The following is an 18,417-nucleotide window of genomic DNA, read 5'->3' as shown; positions in this document are numbered from 1 at the left end:
ATTTATTTAGAACCAATATTCAAGGAAAGGCCGGCCGGAAATTTTCAAGATGGGGTAATGTTGAACTGAATGAATCATTGAATTCAATTTAAAGTGAATCGTCATAGAAAATCCATCCGGAAGTCAATTGTTACTTTATTAGCAAAAATATATTGACGACTTTGTGAGCAAAACAATTAGTTGTCAGAGAATAATTGCAATCTAAATTTAATACATTTGAAATTTGAATGAAGAAAGGAAAGCTTCACACAAGTAAGTGCGAATTGAATTGAAAAACGAATTGAGAAAGGAAAATCACCATTAGGATGATGGGTATCCGGAAAATCCAATAACCTGCATATCAGTGAATACGTGAAAGGGAAAGCCGAAGGTAGAGGCCAGGTGAATTGAGTCCTCACTGGTAGAACCGTAGGATACACCACTTGGTCTTCAGAGCCCTTTCTCGCGTCGAGATGGAGACGCTTGAGGGCGAGAGTAAGCGTATGGTATATGGCTAATAATATTATTGCGGCTTCGCCCAAGGCACAATGGGCCTTTGTCGTTGAACGAGGCGTTTCACATACACCACATGGGCCAGTGCAATCGCCTTCCAGTGTACCCCCTCCCGTGACTTCATAAAGTAAATTACGAGCACCGACTCATTGTCCATGCATTGTACCTTGGCTGTACTGCGTCGTCACTTCGGAAGGTCAAATCACGATCGTGATTTCCCTTTTTTCCCGCTGATGAGTGCGGGTGAATGACGATAATGAATAATGAATTAGAAATAACCACCTGGGATAATAGAATAATGTATCATTCAATAATTAGACTTTTGTGAATTTTTCTTGAGAATAAATTAATATATTTATAATTGGATATTATTGGTAATGTTTTGTGTTTTTGCACGTCATGGGCATTTATGGCATCTCTTAAATCTCTCCTTTTTTCATCAATTTTTCCTCCAGAAAAAACAAATACTTATCAATTACCACAATTTGCACAATTTTCATCGCTCATTTTCACTCTCTAAAAGGTTTACAGGAAATTATTTCTTTTAGTGTTCATTAAACAATGGTATCATCCAATTTTCATTATCCTGATTCACTTCATGCCCTACGTCGAATCTATGTACACGGCAATCAGGCTAACATCATCCTCTACCTCATTAAATTAATTCCCCCCCATCTTTAATCATTTCCATGAAACTTCTAACACCTAACTCCCGCGATAACATCTGTTTACACGTTTTCATTTTAAATTAAAAATCCTTCGACTATTTACATTATAAATACACTCGATCATTGTTAAACTCTCAGAGTCAATGTCGATTTATCGATTCTCTCTCGTAATCATCACACTCACTTCCTTATTGCACACTGAACATTTGTTGCCTGAGAGGGGGGGGCTGGGGCATCGACAATCACTCAGAGCAGATATGTCGAATAGTGATATTAAATCAGTCTCCATGGATAAATCGTTGCATAAACCTCCTATTATCGTTACTAAAACAGGACTACGTGGTGGATGGTGACGTTGGTACGGATATTGGTGATGTTGGTGAACTAGATTGCCTGCCATTGGTGAGATTACTGGGTGTTGATGAGCGATTCTGATCGTCCCTGGGTGTAATGGCTCGATTATTCCCAAGAAGACTGTCGATCGAGAAAGGATTGAGCCTCCTCCTGTCCTCTCTTCCTTTCACCGACAGATCAATGCTGCCACTCTGCACCTCGTCGTCATTTCTATCCAAGGGACTTCTCACTAGACTTCGCGGACTCTCCGTCGATCTCCTCGCAACGCTGTTGCTCAGACTGACGAGTTCCCTCCGTCGCTCGAGGAGGCTCAAGCCCCAGCGACGAATTCCCTGCTGATGATTGAGATCCAAATTGATGCTCAATCCACTCTTTGGACTCTGATGCTCCACTGATGAGTGTGACGTCCTTCCGTGGTCACTCTGATCAATCGTAAGCCTCGAGTAGCACTCACCATCGATCGAACCGTCCGCTGCCGAGTCCATTCGCTCACTACCACTCTCAGAACACGAGTCCAAGCCCCCAACCACATCAATCTCCTCATTGACGTCATTACCGGAGCCAGAGACACTGCTACCTTCGTTCAAACCCCCCAATTGACCGAATGATCCACTCAGATGACCGTTTAAACCACCGCTCGACGCCGCTGCACTCCTCGCTTCCCAGTCGGCTTTCAGCGTTGAGAGGTCCACAGAGATGCCCTATTACGACAGAAAATGCGGTAAATTAAAGTTTTTTAATCTCATGTTGGCGCAAGTTTAAACGAGTTTTGAGGGTTTTTGCGACTCGCGGCCGCGGAGGGGTGAGAGCTTTCGGGGGGAGTAGTTTACCTTGGCCGCCAGCTTTCGCTGCTGTCTCTCGAGGGCTTTCAGCAGCTTCTTCTGCCGCCTCTCTCGCTCTTTTCTTCTCAGCTCTTCAGGGGGAATTGGCTCGCCACTGCAGCTCTGGGGGTGAGCGTTGTGCGCTGGCCTACCTGGACCCTTCTTCGTGTGCTCCTTCTTGCGCCACTTTGCTCGACGATTTTGAAACCACACCTGTTAACAATATGTGGGGATCAGCGAGGTGCTTGAGCGAAAGGGCTGCAGGAAATTGGGGATTTTCGAGGGGATGAGGGAGAGATCAGGAGGATTTGAGAGTGAATGAGAGTTTATTTTTGAACTTTGATCTTGACTGAACATTGGAATCCTCAAGTTGGAATTTACATGACTTTCAATTTGAGAATTTGAGAAAACTGAATTGGAGGCTACGATGGGTCGAATAAAATTTTTAAATGCATGGAATTGAGCTTTTTAAATTTTGGAGACTGAGAAAAAATATTCTGCCGATCAAATTTATGTCAGACAAACGAAGGCTTGAAATTTCCGTACAAAATCTCCCTATAAATTCTTGTCTGAAAAATATTTTCTTGCTGGAATTGAATTTTTTTCTTAGTGTATTAAGGTCTTAAAGTAGTTCTACCCTCAGGAGGTGATTTTTCAATTAACAATTACCCGAAATCTCGATGGAATTCAGAATCGTAATTTTTTTAAATAATTTAATTGCTGTTTTCGTTTTTATAAATAACAATTAAAATCCGATTTTTTTTACTGAAAATGTGAAAACAATTGAAATTTATTCAACCACAGTTTACCGTTTTGTTTTATTTATTGTTAACAATATCCATCCACAATCAGAGCAAAAATCTGCATTCCAGTGATACAATTAAAAAATTTCATAAAAGTTAAATATCAATTCGACTTGAATCAAATCCCAAAATCTACTTTAATTAAGTTCCCCATTCATCACCTCCATTCATAATTTTTTTGTGATTTGCAGATCGTTCCGTTATTATTTTAATTAAATTCAAGATCAACTGATGAATGTTCATAGTGTCAGGAGTAGAATTTAAAACTCTAGAAATGAAGACATTAGTTACTGAGCCTAACCACGGTAGGTGCAAGCCGCGCTGTTCTCTCACGCGATATCTCGGATCGATGCTCATGTACATACTCTCTTTTGATTCCCTCATCCCTCATTTTTATCCCTCAACTCCAACTGACATCGAGTCAACTCGACATGACCAGACGACTTCATTATGTCACGCATTAACGCATATCTGAGATTCCAATCTAAACATGTGGTGGGTTTTATCTAATCTTTGTCATTTACCGATGGAGATACAGCGAAGAAAGAAACGCGTCAGAGGATGAGGCTGTCACCAGTCTCGTACGGTCGGGTTGCCGGGTCTCCCCCTCATTGAGATGAGGGACTCCCTTTTTTCGTCCTTACTGCAGACCATTATCTCAGGGCCGAGACTAGGGTCGGCATATGCATAAGCGTTCAATCTCCCTTACATTCTATGGAGCGTATCTAACCGCATAAATATAAATATACCAGTCATACGCGAGACTCATCCGGCAGTCCGTGAAATTGAAGGCCAACCCCATATTTATCTATTTACTCGTGTTTCCTTTGTAGTTCACACGGAGAAAATTTTTTTTTAGAAAAATTCATCTGCTCAGCACGCGGAGAGATATGTTCAGTAAAAATTACGGAACTCACGGTTCGCTCACCGGTTACGGAATCGTCTCAGAACATTTAAGTGAAGGTATCGTAATTTTTCACAGGAGATTCGGGTAGAAATTACGTGACAGTTCCGTAAAATTTCCTACAACCACATTGCGCTCCGGTATTACGGAAAAGATACGTAATTTTTATTGAATTTTTCTCTCCGTGCACGTAAACGTTGCGCAAATTACACACTTGGAAAAATTCTCGTGCAACACTGGAAAAATTATTAGGGAAACCATAATTTTCCGGGTGCTACACAATAATTTTTCTGGTTTTGCGAGATCATTTGTATGTTTGATGGGTATAATGTTAACAATTTTTTGGAAATTAAGCAATAGCTACATTTGAATACTTAATATTGTGAATTTGAATTCAATTTAGCTTGAAAATTTTTCATAGCATTATTATTTCATTAGATTATCATTGACATTTTAATGACATCTAACATTCTAAAACTCTTTGAACATCCAGGAAAAATGTTCCTTGAATTTTCAAAATATTTAATAATTTTCATTGTAATGCGGATCTGAAAATTGCAATTCCATACGGAGTTCAACTGGGATTTCAATAACGAAATATATGAAAATTTCGCGTGAATGAGTGATTGTTGAAATTTTCTAATAGTGCATATGAATTTTTCTAGAAAATTTTTCTCCGTGTGCATCGCTTTACTCACGAGGATGTTTCGCGAGATGGGAAGTGAGTGCAGTTGTAAGGTAATGAAATTGTTGATGGGGAAATAGACACGTTGGGTGCAGTTAACTAATTATGGGGATCAGCAAGGCGTTTAAGCGAAAAGGTCGAAGAAAATTGGGGATTTCTGAGGAAATAAAGGAGTGCTCAATTGAAACTTTTGAATGAATCGAATTGAGTTTCTTCACACTCTCTATTGAGTAGAAAATACGAAATTTGAAAATTAAATATCTCAATTCCAGTTTTCGGGAAAATCTGATCAAAACTTTAGAAATCGCGGGTATGAAATTGAAGGCCAACATTTTTTATCCATTTTCTCGTATTTCCTCCGGACTTCATCGCGTCTTTACACTCGCGAATGTTTCGTGGGATGAGCGAGTGAGTGGTGTTGTGAGGTAATGAAATGGTTGACGGCGAAATAGGCACGTTCGCTGCGGGCCACGACAGGATTATGATAGCAAAGCTGAGATCGATTTCTCCGCGAATTCTTCGGGAATTGTTAGTGGGTGTTGAAGGTGTGGGTGTCGTTCGGTGATTTTCAGACTCTATGAGGGTAATTTTCACGTCAACATCCATCAGCATTGAGTGAACGATAATTTTTATCGTGTTTATAATACAATGGGTGGAGATTAAGGGGGCAAATAGCCGGTGGACTCAGTCGTTGGTGATGTCATTGGGGAGCAACTTTGAATTTATCGGTTTAAAATCGTATCAGGATGGCCCTTTTTCCGGATGGACACCCCACCCATTTGGCGCTACTGGGCACATGACCGCAGAAGGAACAGATGGACCAACTACCCCCTCGAGATAAAGAGTCAAGGGTCGAGCGGTCAGGAGCCGTCGCCAACCCTCGTACAATGTTCGGAGTCTGTATCATGACACTGAGAGCCTCTTGAAAACCGAGAACCTCTCGATTTTTCGAGGACTATCTCGAGCACCCATCTAATAGACACGCAACTGACGCACGTCAAAACAAACAAAATGGTGGGGCTTTTTCAACGAGATTACAATAATTTCCTCGTGGCTTTTTTTGTAATTTTTTAACATTCTCAATTCACTCGATAAATAAGAATTTGTTTTTGAAGTTGATCGTGAACTTGAGTGATCTTAACCAAAGGTTATTGAAATATTCCAATTGAGATTTGAATAATTCTGAATTTAACAATTTGGAAAAACTGAATTTGAAAAAATTATTGTCTGAAATTTCTAGTGTACTTCGGGCACTAGAAAAAATAGAAATGAAAGAATAAATAAATAGAATTTTTGTCACGATACAGTTCCACTGGAATTTCAGGAAATTCAGTAATGGAAAATCCAAAATTTTGTTTACAAATCAATGAAAATTGTAAATTTTAATTCAATTATTCCATGATAATGAGCAGAAATTAAGAAAATTCCTCTGGATATATTCTTGAATTTTCAATGCAATTTAAAATTTCATGTTTTATTCTTCCCTAAATCGAATTCAATGTCACTCTCCTGAAAAGTACTACTCAAACTATCCGTGAAATTTCAATTGTCTGCTACCAGTGTGGAAATCTCAAATTGACACTGAGAGCCTCTCGAAAGCCGAGAACCTCTCGTTTTTTCGAGGACTATCTCGAGGACCCATCTAATAGACACGCAACTGACGCGCGTCAAAACAAACAAAATAGGATATTCAAGGGAATGGAGGGGGGAATTTTTATTTGAAATTATGCGAGATTAGAATTAGGTTTTTTTGCCGGGTCTTCTGTGGATTGTTGGATGGGTGATGAAGGGTGAAACTCACCGCAACACGGCTCTCCTTCAGGTCAAGCCTCCCAGCCAACGCTTCCCGCATAAAAACGTCTGGATAGTGGCTCGAGAGGAATGCACGTTCTAGCTCCTCCAACTGCCAACTATTGAAATTCGTACGGCTTCTTCTTCTCTTGCTTCCGCCTTCGTCAGACTCACCGTCACAACCTGGGAAAAAAAGAAATCAGAAAAGTGGTGAAAACATGAGGCATTAATTCTTTTTTTTTCGCAAGATTTTTCTTGAATAATTCGTTATCTTTTTTTTTATCCTAATAATTCGTTATCGTTTTCGTGAGTTCGGTCTGAAAATTGATCATAATGAGGATTGTACATCCAGAGGAATGACCATCGACTAAAATTCGTTATTTAAAATGTTTCTGTTCTTTTCTGCACCATTTTTGCTGATTGAATAGAATTATGTTTATTTCAACCGAAATGTTTTGACTATGCGAAATGAATGATTAATTAATGAATTAGAAATTGGAAATAAACACATCCTGATAATTCCAGGTCAATTCTTGAGTGAAAGTAATTAAAATTTGGGAAAATTAGGTGAATATACTCTTAAGAGTAGAACACATTTTAAAAATCTGAAGAGAAATAGAAAGTTTACTTTTCAAGGACTTGAGAAATACTAAAAAAATTCTATAAATAATTTATAAACAATTGATTTTACACCGTAAAAATCATTTGTTTAGAATCGTAACAAATTCAATCATATTCAAAATTTTACCAGAAATTGATTTTATGCCAAAAAATAAGGTTTCTGAAAATGTAAACAATTTTAATTATTTATTCATAAACAACGAATGTTGGAAAAAATAATAATTCTGTGTAAAATTTAATTTTAATGACGGTGATTATTCACGCAATGTAATTGACAAATTTGCTGATTGAAAATGGTTGAATCTCTAGTCTGGTCTGTGCCAAACTGTAAAAAATCCTTGGCTATCCTTAAATTCCACATTAACTGACCAATTAGATAACTCACTCTTAGTTCACTAAACTTGAATTTCATCTGGAACTGGAAATATCACAAGGCTTGTCCCCCTGAATCGAATCCAATGTCCCTCTTCCCAAAATTGCTGTTCAGTTCTCCACAGAATTCCATTTTTTTTTCTAATCATGTAGATTCATAAAATTAGTCTCCAATCCCCCGGTTGGAATCTATGTCCCTGACCCTGCCACACGATAAGACCCCTAACCCCTCCATTTCGATATGTATAACCTACAATATTGAATAAACATGAAAATTTCATAATTTTACGAGCACTGTTTCATTCTCCACAGCCAGCCTGGAATACCCAGTGGCGGGAAAATGTGTTATCATCTTTGGGGAATCTTTGAACGACGATTGTTTACCTCTCTCTCTCACACAATGTGTATATGTATGCTAATGCCGGCGCCGGGGAATTGAATAAAAGATCGAGAATTATGATTGACCCCACGGTTCGCGATGGACTTATCTCTCCGCTTTTTTTTCTATCCCCCTCTCGCACTCCTTCGCTTTTGGTTGCTTGTACTTTTTTTCCGCAATTTCCCAATATTCTTCCCTCTCCCGAGACAATCCTGGGGGGACAAATGGACAATGCCCCTGACATGGAGAAAATCGAAACAAGATTTTCCATCGCGATAGGATCGCGCATATTTTTACGTCCCCAATATTTATTCCTCTCAATGGCATTTTCAATTCTATTCACATATTTTATTGTCATGAATAATGCAGATGAGTTAATAAATTGAATTAGGTTTTTGTTTGATGATGAATATTGTCTGAGTGGTGTGAGAAATTTTAAAATTAAATTTTTTTGCTATCTCGGGGTTGTAACACGGCTCTGAAAGATTCAGTTCTGAATGTTGGATTGAAGAAATGAGAATTGAGGGGTTTCTTATTTCCGGAATTTATGATTTTTTTTTAATGAAATTTTCAGTACACTTGTTGAAAATTCTTATCACATTATAGTTTCACTGGAAATCCCAAATTTTATGTAGAATATTCTCGGAGCCTGTGAATTTTACTTCAATTATTCGCTGAAAATTGCTAGAAATCGCGAAAATTACGGTAAATAACTTTGTAAATTTTTAATTAACCCGAAATTCTGTGTAATTTGATACTGAATATTAATTTTTTCATTGAAAATTCAGGCAAGTTGAGGAATTATTATCACCCTACTATCTAAAAGTACGAAATTTCATTGAATGTCATAATTTATCTGAAATTTCATAACTTTTTTTCCTCCTAAATCCAATTGAATGTCATTCTCCTCAAGATTACTAGATAACTGTCCATGAAATTTCAATTTTGTTCCAATAGTGATGTTGGATTAAAAGAGACGAGACTTCTCGAGAGATTTTTTATTCTCACAGTTTATGACCTCGTTCTTTCCACAGAGCTTCAGCTTCTCACTCAAGGCAGCATGAAGATTTCGTCCGTTTTATTGCACCAGCGGTCTCTCAAGAGGTAACAGTAGAACGAGAGAGACCGGGACTCGTTCAAACGAGCATCAATCCTTGTAATTAGACGGCGATTCATTCAAACCTAACCCCCGGTCTCTCCATTTCATGAGACAAACATTCGGAGTGACTCTAAACCAACGTACCGATGGATATCGATCGTCGACTCTCATTATTGATAATCCATAATCCAGAACGAGCACGTCCGTGCCAGGCGCACAGTGGCAGCTTGAAGGATCGTCTCGTGGGTAGAAACCCTTCAGGATGAAAAAGTTCAATTTGATTTTTTTCCATGTTTTTAAGAAAAATTGTCCAATGAATTACCCGAGAGGTAAAAAAAATCAAATGACTCTGATCTGATAATAAAGAAGTTGATAGTTCGATAGTAACTCATCCCGACTTTTTCATCGACAGGAGAGCAAATTCAAGAACAAAAAAAACAAAAAATAATTTAATTACAAATGTCTACAAATTAATAAATTAATCAATAAAATTAGTACAATGGGATAAAAGAAAGATTAATGAAAACTGAATGATAAAAGATTTACTATAACTATTGAAAAATCGCAGAAAGGAAATAGAAAAAATTCTGAATAAATTTTGCCACTTTGACAATTCCGATATATTTTGATATAGGGGAGGATGGGGCAAAACGGCCCCCCTTCAATCGTCAATATTTTTCGATTCAATGATCCGACTGAGATGAGTTAGAGCTCGTTTTGAAGAATGAAAAATTATCTTCAAAATGAAGTTGAAACTGGGAATTTTCACAATGTCATTCACAAGTTATTGACAATTGAAAGGGGGTCGTTTTGCCCCACCCTCCCCTAAAACATTGTCATGTCATAGATTACCTCCTATACGTAGAATAGATTAATTTTTTTCGATGCAATTGAAGTCCAAATTATATTTTCCATGTTTTCAAAAAAAATTGTGCAATAAATTACCCGAGAGGTAAAAAAAATGACTCTGACCCGATAATAAAGAAGCTGATCATTCGATTTATTTCAAATTTTAACTAATTTAAAAATGAATAAATAGAGAGTTGATAAAAATTTTCTTCTGTAAATTCCAACAAAAATTAAAAGACAAAAAATATAATAAATTATGTACAATTTCATCCCTTAAATTTTTTTTTCCTCGAGTTTTGCAATATATTTTGCCACAAAACATTTTCGTGTCACATTCTATCTCCTGCACATACGATAAATTCATTTTTTTCGGCGTAATTATCACATGCGACTTCCTCTCCCCTCAATTTTTCGCCTAACGCTGTGACGACAGAAAAACCCCTCATACGTGTCCTGATACCACCGGGGGGACAAGTCGGTGAAGATTATGACGTTAAGACATGTCGCGTGTACACGCAAACCAAGACTCCATCGCGTTTGACCACTCTCCCTATCACAACAATGAAAAAGAAAAAAGTATGAAAAATCATAAATGTGTATGTATAAACTGATTACAACGACATGCCTCTGTGCGATCACTCTTTGTCGCTTTGGCCGTCGATTATACCCCGAGTTTACGAGGGGCGAGAAGTTGGTAATTAATTCCATACCCGTGCCCAACCACCTCCGATTCACTCGAGATATTTTCATAATTAACGTTTTCCTCAGTTGAGCATGAGTATATTCATCGTCGTTTCATTTGTCTTCCGTTTTATCGTTTCACTCCGGTGTGTAATTTTATTATCACGATATTCTCAAAGCCCCCCAGCTGATAATTATTATTTTAACGATTCTAATTGACATTTCGAGATTTATTCAATTAATAATTGGCATTAAAAATTAATAGAGCAGATTAATCAAACGTTGAATATCACAGACACGAGATAAATCTGTCGAATGCACTCACTCGAGTAAAATTACAATGACCATTAATTTCATGGATCAGATAGGAATTCTCTCGGGGACTAAAAAAGTGAAATGTTTATACCACTATTTTGGCAGAGAATTCGATAGACATGAGCATCGCTCTCGTTTAATCGTGACAAAAACGCCTTGGCACACGCTGTACACTCCTTAACGTAAAAGATAATGCTCTGCATAATCATCAGATTCTAGTATACAAGTTGGAAAGTGCCAAGTAGCAAAATGTTCATTACATATACCGAGTTCAGAAGGTAGTCTTGTTAAGCGTGAGCCAACAAAGTCATTAGCGCTGAGAACGACAGGGCCCGTGGTGTTTCTCACTCCCCGGGGGAGGACCGAGAAATACCGGTGCATTGGTGAGACGAAAACACTGGGCTTTAGCTGATATGGTCCACAAAATTCCGAGGATACCCCTTCTGCGTCTGCCTGGGATTCCCCGAGGTGCGACAAGTTTCAGGATCAATTATTCGAATTACTCGTAACAACGTCGTCAGCGCCACCTGGATCACGTAACCTCTGAGATACCATCGTCACAAGCGTTTCAAACGGTTTTATTGTATTCGAACAAAATTCCGCAGATGATTGAGTAGTAATTTCCAGGAGAGCGACATTGAATTCGTTTTTATAATATTTCGGGCTTTTCTTTATACAAATAAACGAAGAGGCATATTTCGGCACGTGGTGAACGTAGCAGCAATAACAGAATAGTCCATTTTGTCATTAGGCCGAAAAAAACGTTTCCAGCTAATATGATTAAAACTTAAATTCATATTCGTCAGAAAAGATTTTTTAGCCCCTGTGACGAACAACATTTTTAGTCATAACGAAAATTTGGGATGACAAATAGTACATTACGTCATCAGGCGATAGAAGTATTATAATCACATGGGTCAGATAATACTTTTATCGCCGTAACAAAATGTTTTCGGGCCTAGTGGCATAATAGTACATTTCGATACTAGGCCGTGAGGAACTTTTCTGGCGAATATGAGGTTACAGGACGAGCCGAAGGCGAGTTCTGTCATCATATGAGGTAGAAAAGTTCCCTCGGCCGTGTGTCGAACAATATTTTTTGTCATTAGGCCCAAAAGCCGCGATTTTAACCTCGCTTCGCTCGGGTCTTCGCTCGGGCCTCGAATCGCGGTTTATCGGGCCTAGTGGCGAAAAAGAGTTTTATTTGATTCAAGCGCTTTATTCCTCGTATCCGCCAGCGCCACCTGGTCTACCCTAACCTCTCAGATCCGCCCGCATCCAGCGTCTCCCGAAAATCCACCCCTCCTCACCGCACGATTAGAACTAAAATTAAAGGGAAGTGGTTGATCCCGGGAGGAGAGGGTTTTTCGGGTGAGAAGAGGATTATTAAGTTGTAAGGCGTTAACTGGCATAAGGCGTCGGTAGGTGGGTTGTATATGCTGGGTTTGCGTGCCGGACTGACTACATTTGCATCTAGACACCATCAATCCTCCTGACGCCCAGTTTGAGCCCCTCTCTCACCGCCCTCCCCCCTCTCGCTTCGTCTCTCTCGACCCTCCTGTATACACATTTTACCCTTCCAACTCTCGGCGAGTGTTACAACCGTCCCCGTCGGACGAGTTTGAATTAAATATCTTTACGTTAATGAAAGGCCCCGCCACTGGCGTACACACATCTCTCACGCTGACGTTGTTGTGTCTGTTGAACTGAATTTTCACTTTTTGAGGGCCGGTGGAAGGGGTACGAAGACGTGAGTGTAATCGTTTGAGTACATGGTAACATGCGATGATCTGGAGAGGAACCCGAGAGTTTTCTACCCCTTCCTCGTTTGAATGTCGTTAAAGGACTCCTCGGTAACGTCACTATGTGGGTATAATTATACACCACTCATACGTGAAAGACTCCTCGACGGCCAGATCGGCAGCGTGTAAACGACGTCATACGATACACCCGGTTTACTCCATTTTTTTTCCCCAGGATTTCTCGGGGGGTTTTTTTAAGAAGAGGAAACTTGTTCTGCTTTATTCACAGGTTCAGCTGTTTTGCGCTGGCGTTTCATGGAAACGTTCGACAGTTTAATCGCCGAGGTGCATTCATGGAATATGAAATGTAATTTATCACTGGGGCGCCCTGGAGTCACTAATTGATTTCGCGCGGGAGCAATGTCAAGTAATGGATTGATTTATGGTTTTTCTAGGTTGTATTTGTTCTGCGGTTTTTAATGCACTCGTGTAATAGTCGCAGGAATTTTTCGGGGTCATTCTTAGATAGTTTTAGCGCATTCTAGTTTCAATGGAATTTCAAGGAATTTCGTTGTTGAAAATTCAAAATTTGATGGAAAAATTGGAAATTTCAGGGCAATTGTTGCATTTAAATTAATGGAAAAAAGAGAAATTATAAATATTTCTTCAATTGCATTGAATATTCATGTTTTTAATGAAAATTCAAGTAAGTTGAAAAATTCTTGTCTTCCTCCGGCTAAAAAATTTGGAATTCCATTAAAATTTCCGTGAAATCGAGAATTTCAATTTTTTTCTAGCAGTGTTCTATTAATTTTCGTGGACTAATTAAACTGAAATTTTATGTCTTCAGTAATTTTAAAATAAATTCCAAAGTCACAAGCACGAAATTAGTTGAAGATCCAAGGGAAGTGCCACTTGATCACATTTTCCACAAATTTTATCGATAGCTTCACACAAAAATTTCAAATAATTTCGGCTTTAAAAATTCGAAACTTTATGGAAAAATGTAGAATTCCATTGAATTTTGAATGAAATCTTCAATTTCATCAGTTTATCCCACTTAAATCGAATCCAATGTCACTCTCCTGAAAATTACTGGTCAAAAGTTCATGAAATTTCCATTTTTCCTAACTGCGAGGGTTGTCAGTGGATAATGATGGAACCGAGGCGCCACGGTTTTACATTTTCTCGAAATAATTCTTTCATGAATATTTTTTTTGTCATGATACCGATCAAGCCAGCCAGTTAATTATACATTAATACCCTGGGTATGGCGTGCGATCCTCGAGGTTATTCCTGAACAACGTCGCCGTGCGTCGCGATGCCCAAAGGGGAAGTTAACGTTTGCTAAAGTTAAACCGAGACGCAGTCGATTTTTGCCTCCCGGCTTAAAAAACTCGAACTAAATAAAAAAAATGAGTAAAAAAAACTCACTCGTGTACGAGGGCATTTAACATTTTTCAAGCGTTAAATTGAGCCGTCGTTTCCCGCGGAATTTCAGTTCGGAAGCACTCGATAATCACCATTTTATTAACCTCTCGACTGGAAAAAAAATTATACTTTAATTAACCACTGGTTATTATTATATCTCGATGGGAGTTGAGCTGAGAATGCACTGAGAAAAAATTATGTGCTTTACATAATTCTACTTAAAACCTCGTCATTTTTCATTCATTCTGAATAAACTATTCATTTTATCAATTTGATAAATAAAGGCTTCCAAAGGTGAATAAATAATGCAGTGAAAAATAATGAAGTACGATAAACTTTGATTTTAATTGAAACCATGTATTTTCAGGTCGACGGGGGACGCTCACGGAGTCACACTTCTGGTTCTGGGAATAACAAGATGTCGTCGATAAAAACGGACAACACATCCGCGACCCCTGCATGTCTCATTGTTACGTTGGAAATTATTTTTAAAAATGTGAAAAAAACGAGAAAACCCTTCATTTTTGTAGCACAAACGTGGAAATTAACTAATTAATCCCATCATTTTTATTCACCCCAAATAAATTATTTATTATATCAATTTCATGAATACCTCAAGCTCCAAAGGAAGAATTAAAATGCAATGAGAAATAATAAAGTACGATAAACTCTGATTTTAATTGAAACCCCGTATTTTCAGGTCGACGGGGCACGCTCACAGTCACACTTCTGATTCGGGAACCCCAAGATGTCGTCGATAAAAAAGGACGACACATCCGCGTCTCCTGCATGTCTCATTGTCACGTCGGAATTATTTTTAAAAATGTGCAAAAAAAACGAGAGAGAACCCGGCACGTTGGTAGCACAAAGGGGGTTAAAAAGGAGTTGCGTGCCGTGACTCGGGTAGCCCAATTACTAACCATGGGTTGTTACCCCCTGGCGTGTCATTTCCCGAAGAATATTATCTCTGTTGCGTGTGACGCGACGCTCGGGATCGGGCTACCTATACTCCTTACTCGAGACGATTGTTTTAAACGAGTACGATCGAAATCGGATCATTCGTTTACGAAGGTAAAGGTCGATATCGATTGCCTCCAATCTCCCCGAAAAGAAAAAAGTAAAAAAAAAATGATCCACCTCCACTCCATGTTTACTCCCAACTTTACTCCTCCCTTTATCATCCATTTTTTCAATTTTATTATTCGCTTTATCGTGTCTCTTTTTCACTCAAACGTGAATCGCGTGCGCAGAAGAACCGAGAATTGACTTTTACCCGCAACCAAACCGATTATCTGCAATGCTAACGGTTGAGGATAGACCGAGGGAGGGTGGTAGTGAATTATATTCAACCCGGTATTTATGCAATAAATATTATAATTTATTTCTTGCGCGAAATTTAAACGTTAATGCGTGACAAACAAAACTCACTTTTACATCGTGTACTCCATCATCTTCATTAAACCTGTCAGAGTTATTTCGTGATTCTCAGGTTTTACTGTAAATTGATATCATTGATACTTCGATAATGTATGTTCGCACAACCACTGACTTTTCATGCTCATTTTCTCTGGGGTTTTCTCCCAGACGCTTTTAAATGGCATTTACGGTTATCGCAACATTGTTTCAATGTATCAATATTTAATAATATTGAATTCTTCGTGTGAAGATTATGACCGACCAACAGTGCAAATTTCCACTAAAGTTTAAATGAGACGAATTCTTTTATCAGTCCCTGATTAAATATTTCATTCGTTCGTGGAGCATTGACTATATTCATTTTCAATCAACTACCGAAGGACATTATGCAATCATTAATTATCAGCTTGTTCAACTTTAATTGAAATGTATGAATGTAATGCAATTCATGAATTTCGATGATAAATTATCATTTCTTTCTTGTGCGAAATTTAAGCGTTAATTCGTGACAAACAAAACTCACTTTTACATCGTGTACTCCATCATCTTCATTAAACCTCTTAGAGTTATTTCGTGAGAGTTATTTTCACGTTTTACTGTAAATTGATATCGTTGATACTTCGACAATATATGTTCGCACAACCACTGACTTTTCATGCTCATTTTCTGTGGGGTTTTCTCCCAGATGCTTTTAAATGGCATTTACGGTTATCAACATTGTTTCAATCTATCAATATTTAATAATATTTGCCATTATTATACTTAATGATATTTAATATTTAAATATTTAATAATATTGAGTTCTTCGTGTGATGATTATTTATCCACAGTGTAAATTTCCACTAAAGCCTCCAATTAAATTAAATGAATTCTTTTATCAGTCGCTGATTAAATATTTCATTCATTCGTGGAGTATTGACTATATTAATTTTCAATCAACTGCTGAAAGATACTACGCAATCATTAATTATCAGCTTGTTCAACTCTAATTGAAATGTATCAATGTAATGCAATTTCATGAATTTCAATAATGAATTATAATTTCGTTCTTGCGCGAAATTTAAGCGTTAATGCGTGGCAAACAAAACTCACTGTTAAATTGTTACAAGCAAAGCTCACTGTTAGACAATGCAAACAAAACTCACTGTTAAACTCCATCATCTTCATTAAGCATATCGGAGTTATTTCATGATTTTCAGGTTTCACTGTAAATTAATATCATTGATCGCTCGTAATGAATGTTCGCACAACGACTGACTTTTCACGCTCATTCTCCATCATGTTCCCCCGACGCATTTGAATGGCATTTACTTTTATCTAAACGTTGATTCAAGGTATTAATATTCATGTCTTCTCATAATGACTATAAATCATGAATTTATCACTCGAAATTTGCTGATCAACAGTATAAATCTTCACTAAACCCGGCAATCAAATATTTTATTAATTCAAGAAGCATTGAATATGGTAATTTTCAATCAACGACTGAGAGAAATCATTCAATCGTCAATTATCACTTTAAATTCTAAATTTTTATAGTGAATTATAATTCCCTTCTTGCGCAAAATTTACTCCACCATCTCCATCCAACTCGAAATTTATTGATGGTCGATCAATGATTATGATCGACCAACAGTATAAACTATTAAATATTTTATCAATTCAAGACGTATTGAATATATTAATTTTCAACAGACTACTGAAGGAAATCACTCAATCGTTAATTATCATTTTAAATTCTAAATTTCGATAATGAATTAAAATTCTTTTCTTGTGCAAAATTTAACCATTAATGGACTCACTTTGAAATCGTGACTCCATCATCTTCATTAAACCTGTCGGACTTATTTCGTGATTTTTCTGTTCTACTGTAAATTAATATCATTGATCCCTCAACAATGAATGTTCGTCCAACCACTGATTTTTCACGCTCACTCTCCACCATTTTTTCCCCCGATGCCTTTGAATGCCATCTACCTTCATCCTTCGCATAATGACTATAAATCATGAATTCATCACTCGGCATTTGTTGGCCATCGGTCAATAATTACCGAAGGCTACAATTAAATCAATGAATTTTTTCCCCGTCTCTGATTGGATGTATAATTAATTCAACGAGCATCGGATATGTTAATTTTCAATCAACTATCGAGGGAAATCATCCAATCACTAATGATCAGTTTGCCTCAGCAACTATGAACCTCTTAAACCCAGGATTGAAATGTCTCTGCCGCAATTACCCGCAATTGGAATTTATAAAATTTTCGATTCTCCTTTTTTTCTCCAGCAACTGCGGTGTTACTAGGGAAGAGAGAGGGAACGTCACGTTATACATTATGGGAGACTCGCGAGGTAATCCGGGCGTTGCTAATTAATGCCCGTTGTGCAAGAGAACCGGGACGATTAGGGCTCAATGTCATAAATAACAATTTTAATTATCACCCGCACACTTTCGCTGGGTTAACTCGCGCCAAAATAATTCACCCCTCACACGATGCACAAATATCAGTATTGTATCATTGTACACTATCATAAGCCACACAATTTGCAATTAACATTACATGATTGCATCCATTGAATTGTTTTCAACTCCATTATTAAATAACATACAGTTGAAAATGTTAATTAAAGCTAATTTCAATCAGATAGGAAACATAATACCTCGCCACTCGAGGCGGTAATTCCCCCGGAATTTCCCAAAACCAACAGAGCGATAATAAAAATCGTGGAAAAAAATGGAAAAAACGTGTTGTTACACGATAAAAATAGTCGATGATAAATAAATACACTTCCAACAACATTAAGCGTAATTGTGAGAACCATAAATTATACTTTAGTGACAAGCATTATCGTCTCTGTCATGTACAAATCGACCGAAAAAAATGAGTACAACGGAGAGAACTAATGCAGTATCGTATACACACAAACTCGTTTTAATTTCCGCCGTGACTCGAATTGATGTTAAGCAAATGCCTCGGTGCAGAATGGGAAATT

The 18,417-nt window shown here is 37.8% G+C and overlaps 1 protein-coding gene across 1 annotated transcript in view; it reads right to left on the bottom strand.

The window, feature by feature from the left end:
- Positions 1 to 843: 843 nt before the first annotated feature.
- Positions 844 to 18,417, bottom strand: part of LOC107040126 — a 22,203-nt gene continuing 4,629 nt past the window's right edge. The window contains exons 2-4 of the mRNA XM_015260099.1: positions 6,529 to 6,701; positions 2,345 to 2,548; positions 844 to 2,215 (exon numbers count right to left, since the gene is read on the bottom strand). Coding sequence (XP_015115585.1) covers positions 1,496 to 2,215; positions 2,345 to 2,548; positions 6,529 to 6,701 — 1,097 coding nt within the window. The 3' untranslated portion in view covers positions 844 to 1,495. The remainder of the gene's footprint in view (positions 2,216 to 2,344; positions 2,549 to 6,528; positions 6,702 to 18,417) is intronic.

Source organism: Diachasma alloeum, unplaced genomic scaffold, assembly GCF_001412515.2.
Source record: "Diachasma alloeum isolate Michigan unplaced genomic scaffold, Dall2.0 Dall_scaffold_00176, whole genome shotgun sequence".
In the NCBI taxonomy this organism is placed as follows: domain Eukaryota; kingdom Metazoa; phylum Arthropoda; class Insecta; order Hymenoptera; family Braconidae; genus Diachasma; species Diachasma alloeum.
The sequence above is the reverse complement of the archived record's forward strand: the minus strand, read 5'-3'. Positions and strand labels throughout refer to the sequence as shown.